The following is a 10,583-nucleotide window of genomic DNA, read 5'->3' on the forward strand; positions in this document are numbered from 1 at the left end:
CCGAACGCCGGACCCTGACCCGAACCCCGGACCCTGACCCGAACCCCGAACCTGAACCCGAACCCGAACCCTAATCCGAACCCGAACCCTAACCCGAACCCGAACCCTAACTCACCCCCCAACCCACTCCCCCCTTCCGGGGCTTCTCCGGCCCCACCCATACCCTGGCCACAGTGCTCTGGGCCCTGTGGTTCCCGGCTTCCGAGGGCGGGCTGACCCAGGGCTCCTCCCGCGTGAAGGGGTGGAGCCTGTGGGCCTTTATAAGGGCCGCTGGCCGGCTGGGCCGGCCTCCTGGCTGGACCTGCGCGCCGTGCACAGGCCGACCGAGGGGCTCGGGAGCCCGCCGGCCTCTCTCTGCCAGTGTCTGTCCGCGGAATTCCGGCCAGGTCTCCCCGCCATGGCTCTCCCGACACCTGGCGACGGCGCCCTCCCGGCGGAAGCCCGAGGACGAGGACGGTGAAGGAGACTCGTTTGGACCCCGAGCCAGAGGGAGGCCCTGCGAGCCTGCTTTGAGCGGAACCCGTACCCGGGCATCGCCACCAGGGAAGAGCTGGCGCGGGCCATCGGCATTCCGGAGCCCAGGGTCCAGATTTGGTTTCAGAACGAGAGATCACGCCAGCTGAGGCAGCACCGGCGGGAATCTCGGCCCTGGCCCGGGAAACGCGGCCCGCAAGCAGGCAGGCGAAAGCGGACCGCCGTCACCCGGTCCCAGACCGCCCTGCTCCTGCGAGCCTTCCAGCAGGATCGCTTTCCGGGCATCGCCACCCGGGAAGAGCTGGCCAGAGAGACGGGCCTCCCGGAGTCCCGGATTCAGATTTGGTTTCAGAACCGGAGGGCCAGGCACCCGGGCCAGGGTGGCAGGGCACCGGCGCACGCAGGCGGCCTGTGCAACGCGGCCCCGGGCAGGTGTCCTCCGCTCCCTCGCCGGTCGCCTTCACCCACACCGGGGCGTGGGGAACGGGGCTTCCCGCACCCCACGTGCCCTGCGCGCCCTGGACTCTCCCACGCGGGGCTTTCGTGAGCCAGGGAGCAGGGGCCGTCGCCCCGCTACAGCCCAGCCAGGCTGCGCAGGCAGCAGGGATCTCCCAACCTGCCCCGGCACGCTGGGATCGGGATTTTGCCTACGCTGCCCTGGCTCCTCCGGAAGGGGCGCTCTCCCACCCTCAGACTCCTTGCTGGTGGCCTCCGCGCCCGAGCCAATGCCGGGGGGACCAGGACCCGCAGCGCCACGGCCTGCCGGGCCCTTGCTCGGTGGGACAGCCTGGGCCCGCCGGAGCTGAGCCGCAGGACCAGGGTGTGCTTGCGCCTCCCACGTCCCAGGGGAGTCCGTGGTGGGGCTGGGGCCAGGGCGCGGCGGCGGCGGCGGCGAGAGACTCCACACCGAGGAGAACCGAGCATCCCGGGGATCCCAGAGCCGGCCCAGGTTCCAGGACGGGGCTGTCTACCGCGCATGCGCGGGTGTGCGGGCAGCCGCCTGGGCTCCGGGAGCAGCCCTGGGAAAGCTCTCATGCGTTTCCACCACCCGACCCCCGCTTTATCCCCCGGACGGCTTAGGGTCCCCACGCCGCCTGGGGACCCTGGCCGGCGGGCTCCCGAGCCCCTCCGTCGGCCTGTGCACGACGCGCAGGTCCAGCCAGGAGGCCGGCCCAGCCGGCCAGCGGCCCTTATAAAGGCCCACAAGCTCCACCCCTTCAGGAACGCGGGAGGAGCCCTGGGTCAGCCCGCCCTCGGAAGCCGGGACCTACAGGGCCCAGGGCTCTGTGGCCTGGGTATGGGTGGGGCCGGAGAAGCCCCGGAGGGGGGAGGGGGGAGGGGGTGGGCGGAGGGTGACGGGGGCGGGGAGCGGGCTTCGGGGGCTGGCTCTCTCAGCCTCTCCAGGAATTCTGCGGGGACTGGAAGCCGCTCTTGGGCCTCGCACGCGTCTTCATCAGGGAGAAGCCAGCCCGGAAGGGTGGAGTGGAGTGTGGGACTGAACCTCCATGAGAGTCTTGAGCTTTCTGGGCCCTCTCTCCATGAAGGAGGCCGTGCCCGTGGGTGTCGCCGTTGCCGTGATAGTCTCACACACGCAGGTGTGTGGATCGCGTTCACTTCCACGCAGAACACCAGAGCGAAACCCAGGAGCAAAGCCGCATCCCGGGCGTCATGGCCTGAGGATGGATTCCTGCATCCTGCAACATGGGGGGAGTCTCCACTGTGGCTGCTCTGGAAACTGGCAAGGAGAGCGAGGACACGGTGCTGGCCTTCCTTGCTTCCCTGGAAGTTTCTGGGTCCCCGCAGAGCTCGGGAATCAAACAGTCAACATTGTCACGTTTATTTGCTTCCAGTTTCTGGACATTTTCTTGATTTCCTTTCAAATTTATTACGCATTCTGTGAATTCCTGTAACTTCTTGATGATGTTAATTGTCTGCATTAAATGTTTAAAGTAAAATTATTTTTCTGAAAAGCAGAAATATCCATAGTTGCATATATGATTGAAATATTTTACACAGATTTTCTATGGCATCTATCACCACCTCATGCGAAATTCCAAGTTTTTTCATTTGAAACACCCTTCCCATCAATAGACTATATTGTAATAATTTGTTGTACGTGATTACTTTTATACCATTAGAAAATTAATTATATATTATGTACATATTTTTGAAGTACTGCAATGCAATAAATAGTATATGGTCAGAGGTATTGTTTTCCCTAACATAAACCTAATATGAGTAAAATTATTTACCTGAATTCAGATCTTTTGGCTTCAATTGCCATTCTCTCTCATTAGCACTTCCCCAATCCATAAAAGATATCAGTTGTATTTTTTAATTCATTATTTATTGAAATGGGTTATTTTACATTAGAATGTTTTTATGGCAATTTAGGACCTTTTCAATAAATATAGTGATCTTGAGGTCCTGGCCTCTTGTTTCTGTTTTACCACGTGAGACGGGTACTCCTCTTTCACCGTGATTGTGAGCTCCCCAGACCTTCCTGAAAGCAGACACAGGTGTTGTGCTTCCTGTACAGCTTGCAGAACCATGAGCCAATCAGACTCTTTTCTTATAAATTACCCAGTCTCAGGTTTTCTAAATAGCAATGCAAGAATAGCTTAATACAGCATATGAAAAGAAAGCAATTCATATATTTATCAGTTTGAGTCTCCAGACCTCTGCCAAGCTTCAACTCAAAGAGCAGGAAGTGAGCAACCCCCATCTACTGCTCCTGCTCATGGGAGAATTTTCAGTTTATCTTAAAACATTTCAGGTCAAAAGCCCCGTGTTTTATGCAAAAGAAGGAAGGTGTCTAAAAGAATGGGTCTGTATTTATTTTTATTTCTGAGACAGGGTCTCTTTCCCTGTCATTCTGGCTGGGGTGCAGTGGCTCACTGCAGCTTTGACATTTTGGGCTCCAGCTATTCTCCCACCTCAGCCTCCCAAGTAGCTGGGACCACAGGGGCACCCTACCACAACCGGCTAATATTTGTATTTTTGGCAGAGATGAGGTTTTGTTATGTTGAGCAGGTTGGTCTTGAACTCCTGAGCTCAAGTGATCCTCCAGTCTCTGCCTTTCAAAGTGCTGGAATTACAGGTGTAAGCCACCACACTGGGCAGATGGGTCTTAACTGATTTTAATCAGGGTGCCTGAGCATGGAAGACATGCCCTCAATTTTTTTCCTAATACCATATTTGACAGTTATATAACTATGATTTTTTTATTCCTGTAATTCATAAGGATATGATAGTAAAAGACCTTGAAAACATTTGGGAAAAAAAGTGCTATATTGTGCTTGAAACCACCTTTTACTCTGAAAGCAAGTGCCACCCAGAGACATCTGTTGAGAAGATATTTTCTTCTGCTGCATTTTAGCCAAACAGCTGAGTGTGTCTTGAAGTTGTTTTTTAATTTTTAACAGGACAAGTGTGTTTTCTAAGATCCCAAACTCAGGAGTGGCCACGGGGAAAATCACCATTGCTCACATGGAAAGCATGCACAGCAAATGCATTTCTCACCCCGAACCAGGAGTTGTTCCCCCTGGGTGCACATGGGAATCAACAGGAGGCTTTTAAAGTTACCTAAACTCAAAAGGCAATAGATAAATGAATGCAGAATCCCTGCAGTGGGACCTGGGCCACAGTGCTGTTTAAAGCTCTCTGGGTGACTATCAGGAACAACCAAGCCCCCAAACTGCTGCTTTAAATCAGCCTCTTCCGGTGAACTACTGGCAAATGGTTTCCCGAAATGAATGGTTTAAATCAGCCTCTTCCGGTGAACTAGTGGCAAATGGTTTCCCGAAATGAATGGTTTAAATCAGCCTCTTCCGGTGAACTACTGGCAAATGGTTTCCCGAAATGAATGGTTTAAATCAGCCTCTTCCGGTGAACTAGTGGCAAATGGTTTCCCGAAATGAATGGTTTAAATCAGCCTCTTCCGGTGAACTAGTGGCAAATGGTTTCCTGAAATGAATGGGAAGATTTGCTGCTGGGTTATGGTCTTCTGATCTTACCTGCATTACCTAATTTTCTTTGCAGAACTGGCCTCTGCTACACATTTTATTCCTGATTCAGTCCAGTTCTACTCATACCAAATGCATAGTATGTGCTAGGTGACCTTGCATTGCTGAACCCAGGGGAGAGGACTTTGCTGAATAATAATTGCATCCTAAAAAAACTCAAAATACTGGACTCAAATGATTCTCCTGCCTTGGCTTCCCAAAGAGCTGTGACTGTAAGCATGAGCCACCGTGCTTGGCCTATACCCTAAAAAATTAAAACTACCCTACTTACTAAATTGATGTAAACATGGGAAGACCTAGAAGGTCACCAAAGTGTTAGGACATAAGTAAATACCTTGGAATATTAACATCCACCTGATGATGCCCTGAGTAAACACGTCCTACTTTAAAACAATACAAAACAGTGCTATTATTCTGAAATATGAAGTTAAAATTTTGTGCAAATAGGTAATAAATTTTTATATATGTATAACATTCATGCAGAAAGACATATACAAAGAAATCACATAAAATTCAATCAGTTATTACAAAGTGAACACACATGTGTAACCTAGAAATAGAACCAGCTTCACTGATTCCCTGGCAACCACTTTCTCTCTTTTCATTCCCCCAAAGTCACTAAGATCTTAAGGGCTAACATTGTAGATCAACTTTGTTTTCTTACACATGTTTTATCACAGAAAATTTAAAACATATACAAAATAAAAGAAACAGTACAACACGCCTGTTACCCAGGCTCATCAATACCTAATAACACGCCAATTTTGTGTTATCTATACTTCAACTCATTTCTCACACAGAGAAATTGAAGGTAAAATCTTGGCTGAGCACAATGGCTTATGCCTGTGTAATCCCATTACTTTGGAATGACGAGGCAGGAAGATATTTGAGGTCAGGAGTTTGAGAGCAGCCTGGGCAGCATAGTGAGACCACAATTTTATTAAAAATTTTTTTTTAATTAATCAGGTGCGGTGGTGCACGCCTGTAGTTCCAGCTACTTGGGATGTTGACGTCGCAGGATCCCTTGATTCTGGGAGTTTGAGGCTACAGTGAGTTGTGATCGTGCCACTGCACATCAGCCTGGGTGACAGAGTGACTCTGTCTCAAAATAAATAAATAAATAAATAAATAAATAAATAAATAAATAAATAAAGCTTCGATCTTAACTAGCTTTTTACACATAAACACAGCCATATAAACAATCCCTCTTTTAACAGTAGAAGTACCAAATTAAAAATCATTAACGTGAACCCATTTTTAACTCAGACTTTACCTCTTAATAAGTTTTTTTTTTTTTTTTTTTTTTTTTGAGGTAAGATATGCACTCACTGGAAGGTCTAATCTTGGCCGGGCACGGTGGCTCAGGTATGTAACCTCATCACCTTGGGAGCCAGAGCTCAGGAGTTTGAGACCAGCCTAGGCAACATAACAAGAACTCACTGGGGCAAGATAGTGAGACCTCATCTCTACAACAATTTTCTAAAAGTTAGTTGGGCACAGTGGCACACACTTGTCATCACAGCTATTTGGGAGGCTGACTTGGGAAGATCACTGGAGTCTGGGAGGTCAAGGCTGTAGTGAGCTGTGATTGCACCGCTGCACTCCATCCAGAGGGACGAGTGAGGCTCTGTCAAAAAAAGGTCCAATCTTAACTGTACATTTTTGACACACCAACACATCCATATAAACAATCCCTCTCTTAAAAATAAAAGTATCCAATTTAACAGTTAATATACAGGGGAATTACCTAGACATTTTTTGTTTGTTTTGGTTTGGATTTTTATTGAAAGGACACATCTAGAAATGTCATTTAAAATCCAGATTTTGATAAAAATAAGCCTGAGTTTTTTATCTTTTTAAGATGAAGTTTTGCTGTGTCACCCAGCTGGAGTACAGTGGCATGATCTCAGCTCACCAAAACCTCTGCCTCCCAAGTTCAAGTGATCCTCCTGCCTCCTGAGTAGCTGGAATTACAGGCGTGAGCCACTACTTTCAGCCAATTTTTTTTTTTTTTTTTTTTTTTTTTGTATTTTTAGTACAGATGGGGTTTCCTTATGTTGGGTAGGCTGGCCTCGAACTCCTGACCTAAGGTGATTCACCCGCCTTGGCCTCACAAAGTGCTGGGATTACAGGTGTGAGCCACCATGCCTGGCCAGGCCTGAGTTTTGCCTGAGCATTTCTCTTTCTAAGAAACTACAGCATATGGCAGGTACAAGGTCTCTTTTATCTAAAATAAATAGAATTTAATAAATAAAAATTTTAAAAATTTACCTGAGATTAAAGCACAAATCAAAACATGTGTGTAATGTGTTGTCTGTAGAAGTATATTTTAACAATGACATAAATTATTAATAACCAATAAATGTTATAATAATTTATTAACTAAAATGAACAAAATTCCTATTATGATATCTATGAAAATACTTTCTTAGAGTAAAATATTCTCATATCTTGAGACGGCACTGGTTAAAAACAGCAAAGATTTGCAAGTCGATGTCTTATCAAGTACTTACTTATCAAGTAAGTAGCAGATTCCTCTTCACACCTTTACAGAGTTATCCAAAAAGCAGTAATTTACACAAGAGCAATTTTCCTAGCTTTCTATTGAGTTTATATGTTAATGTTGTTATAGAATTTAACTCAATTTTCTTATAAAATTACCTGACCAAATTGTATATGATATTATGATATCATAATATATCAAAATTTATTTAGATGTCAAATAAATTTTATATATCATAATATTATACAATATAACGATATTATAAGTTCCATTTACATTCAGATAATTTCACTAGTCAGTGTCTGTCAACCACTAATATCTTTTTTGGTTCCACTACTTGCACAGATAGCACAGCTGGGAAAACACAGACTCACCCAACACAGTCTCTTCCCTGCTTCTTTCTCCTCCTCAGGGAATCAGCTCATCAGTCAATCAAGTCATCTGGGACTGGAGGCTGAGTACTCCCTAACACAGAAGGTCTCATTCCTGCATGCTTTCCTCAGCAGACGGGGAGACAAGAAGGAAAACTTCTTGTTGGCTGAACAGGTTTCTCCTTCCTGCCGCTTCTTAGAGCCTCAACAAGAAGTTTCTTGCTGTAGTTCTACTGGGGGCCTAGACACAGTTAAGGAGAGACTTTTTCAGGATCCTGTCATAGTGACAAGAAAACAAAGAACCAGGAGCATGTCCCAGCAAGTGTTTCAGCCAGGAAACACTTGCTGGGACATGAACTAACCCTTCTGTAGTCTGAGGGCTCTGACCAGCAGAGACAGACTCTGCTGCAGTAGGAAGGGATGAGGCCGCTGTTCTGAACCTAGAGCTCCACCACACCTTGTTCTGTCTCACTGAGGCAATTTTGAGAGGCTGCCCTGGAATATGTCTTGATGGTGGATGTTGAGAAACAATGTGGGCTTTGATGGGATTCGGGTGGTGTCTGCTGTGTGAAGACAGGAGCTGAATGTTCAGAATCTAGGCTGTTTTCCTTGTGATCAGTTGGGTTACCTGTTTGGAATCAAGTCCATTTTTACTAGGGAGGATGAATAAATTCCACAGAACAGAGTGGTGCTCCCAGGATGACTGAGGCAGGGTGAGAAAGGGGTAATGTTTTTCCACCTAGACTTTTTGCTACCTCAGGAATTAAGGGCTGATTAGGTTAGCACTGGCTCTAATCTAATCAATTCAATTTTATTGCATTTGATCTAATTATCTTCCCCATTTTTAAGGTAGGATGGGCCATTTCATTTGGTATTTATTTTTTCTTTGCATTTTTATTTCATCATATATGTGTGGATCTAATACAATCAACTATAATTTGACATTTGTTGTTTCCAAGCATTTAAGAAAGTATAATATCTATGTATACAATGTTAACACTATGTATAATAAATTCTCTTTCTGTGCAAAATATGACTGAGACAGAAATCAGAAGAAATGATTCCCCGATCTTCTTCTGATCTCTGTGCTCCCGGTTCTTTGTTTTCTTGTCACTATGACAGGATCCTGAAAAAGTCTCTCCTTAACTGTGTCTAGGCCCCCAGTAGAATTACAGCAAGAAACTTCCTGTTGAGGCTCTAAGAAGCAGCAGGAAGGAGAAACCTGTTCAGCCAATAAGAGTCAGCCACGCCCAGCCGAGGGACGTATAAAGGCAGGTCCAGCGGAATAACCAGCAGTCCGCCTTTGGACGTGAAAGAGCGGCCTCTTTTCACTTGAGCGTCAACATGGGAAAGGGAAATGAAGACCCCGGTCTCCACTGCTCCTCCATCCAGCACCCCACTGACCAGCCCCCTTCCCCACAGATCTTTACAGAAAGGGGCCCAGATGAGAAGAAACCATTCAAAGGAAAAGGCAAGACGGCCTCCTCCCATTCCAGTGAGAAGCACATACAAAGGCAAGGTAAGGCCTTGGGCTGCTCCCATGGAGGCTGGAAGGAGAGTTGGAATCAGGGATACTGAGCCATGTGTCTTTAGTAGGGTTTTATTTTGAGATTTGGGGATGGGAAATGGCTTGGTGCCCTCAGGGGACTTTGAGAAATGTGTTCACTCGTGATGCTGGCAGAACTTCACATGAAGGACTGATCTGCAAAAACTCATCAGAGATAGACTATGGGACTCTGCCTAGGGAGAAGTGAGTCATCTAAACTTCCTTTTGCAGCAGGATCGGAGCCCAACCCAAACAAGGAGGAGAATTCTGAGGAAACCAAGCTCAAGGCCGGGAACAGCACTGCTGGATCCTGTAAGATTTGACTCTTTCCAGGCAAGAAGGGACCAGCCAGCAACTCTGGCTCCCCTGGTCAGAAAACCGGGAGCTCCTTGGCAGCCAGGGCGGTGCAGATCCTGGACACTGGAGAACAGAAGAGAGCTGGGGTTTGGTGGGAACCTGAGCTCCTGTGTGTCCAGGATGGACTAGGAATTTCAGGGTGTTCAGTTGGAGGCACTTTCTCAAACTCTCATTGTATTCACAGAACCAGAGTCCAGCTCATACCGGGAAAACTGCAGGAAAAGAAAAATCAGTTCCAAGGACAGCTGCCAAGACAGAGCAGGTAGAATCTTGGTGTTTTTTGTTGGTGGTGGTAGTGGTGGGTTTTTTTGTTTTTGGTTTGCCTCAAAAGGTAAATAATCAGGAAACTTTTATACGAGGCTTGAGCAGAAAGGGAGTTACTTAGCGACAAGTAAATTTTTGAGATCTTAGCACTCTGAGAATATTTGGGGACTCACAAGGGGTTCAACCTCACTTCATTCCAGTGCTGAGATGGTCAGGAAGGAGTGGGAGAGACAAGTGGGGTTCACCTGGGTGCACAGGGGGTTCTGGAAATGAGGGTCTGTGGGGACTGTTCTGGCGAGTCTCTCACATGCTTTCTTTGCAGGGAACTGTCCAGAAGAAGAGTGCAGCTTGACGCTGAAAAAAAAATCAAGATCCTCCACTGCTGTGCACAACAGTGAAATCCAGGAGACCTGTGATGGCCACCATGGGGGACATTCCAGGGCCCGCACTGGGCGCAGCCAGCGGCACACGTCTCGGGTCCTAGGAGTCCAAACACCGTCACTTCGAAAAAGCTTGGTGACCTCTGTGCGAGCTATGTCGGAGGCTATTTATCAAGACCTAGCCCAGGTGTGGGCACAGCAGATCCGTTCTCCACTGACCTGGGAGCAGCTCACACTGCTCACTCAGCTCCGGGGGCCTCTGTGTGCCCAGGTGCAGACCTTGTATTCCATGTCCACCCAGGCAGCTTATGTCTTCCCTGCTGAGGGCTGGCTTGTCCCAGCCACACTGCCTGGTTCTGGGGATTCAGCCCTGGATAGAGAAGCCCATCCCTGGGCGGGAGATAACTGAGCCTGTCAGTGGATCAGATGAGGCTGAGCTGGGAGCACCTTGACCCTATTCAGCAGAGGATGCATCTCTGGGAATGAGAACAAGGACCTGTTACTTCTCAGATTCTTCCAGATGACCAGCAGTGACAATTTTGGATGCACTGTGTTAATAAATGACAGAACTTGAAGAAGTCATAGGAAAGAAACTTGAGTGGCATACTCAGAATTGTGAGCCCTGCATTTTGCAGAGCACTAAGGCTATAGACAAATTTTATA

General features: G+C 47.7%; 1 protein-coding gene across 1 annotated transcript; it reads left to right on the plus strand.

Annotated features, from left to right (window-relative positions):
• Positions 1-8,717: 8,717 nt before the first annotated feature.
• On the plus strand, positions 8,718-10,372 carry LOC140709890 (protein FRG2-like-2). Its single transcript, XM_073010352.1, is given in 5 exon segments — positions 8,718-8,892; positions 9,151-9,231; positions 9,461-9,538; positions 9,863-10,307; positions 10,309-10,372. Coding segments are annotated over 5 exon segments (843 nt in total).
• The last annotated feature ends 211 nt before the right edge of the window (positions 10,373-10,583 follow it).

Source organism: Chlorocebus sabaeus, chromosome 23 (genome assembly GCF_047675955.1).
Source record: "Chlorocebus sabaeus isolate Y175 chromosome 23, mChlSab1.0.hap1, whole genome shotgun sequence".
Taxonomy (NCBI): Eukaryota; Metazoa; Chordata; class Mammalia; order Primates; family Cercopithecidae; genus Chlorocebus; species Chlorocebus sabaeus.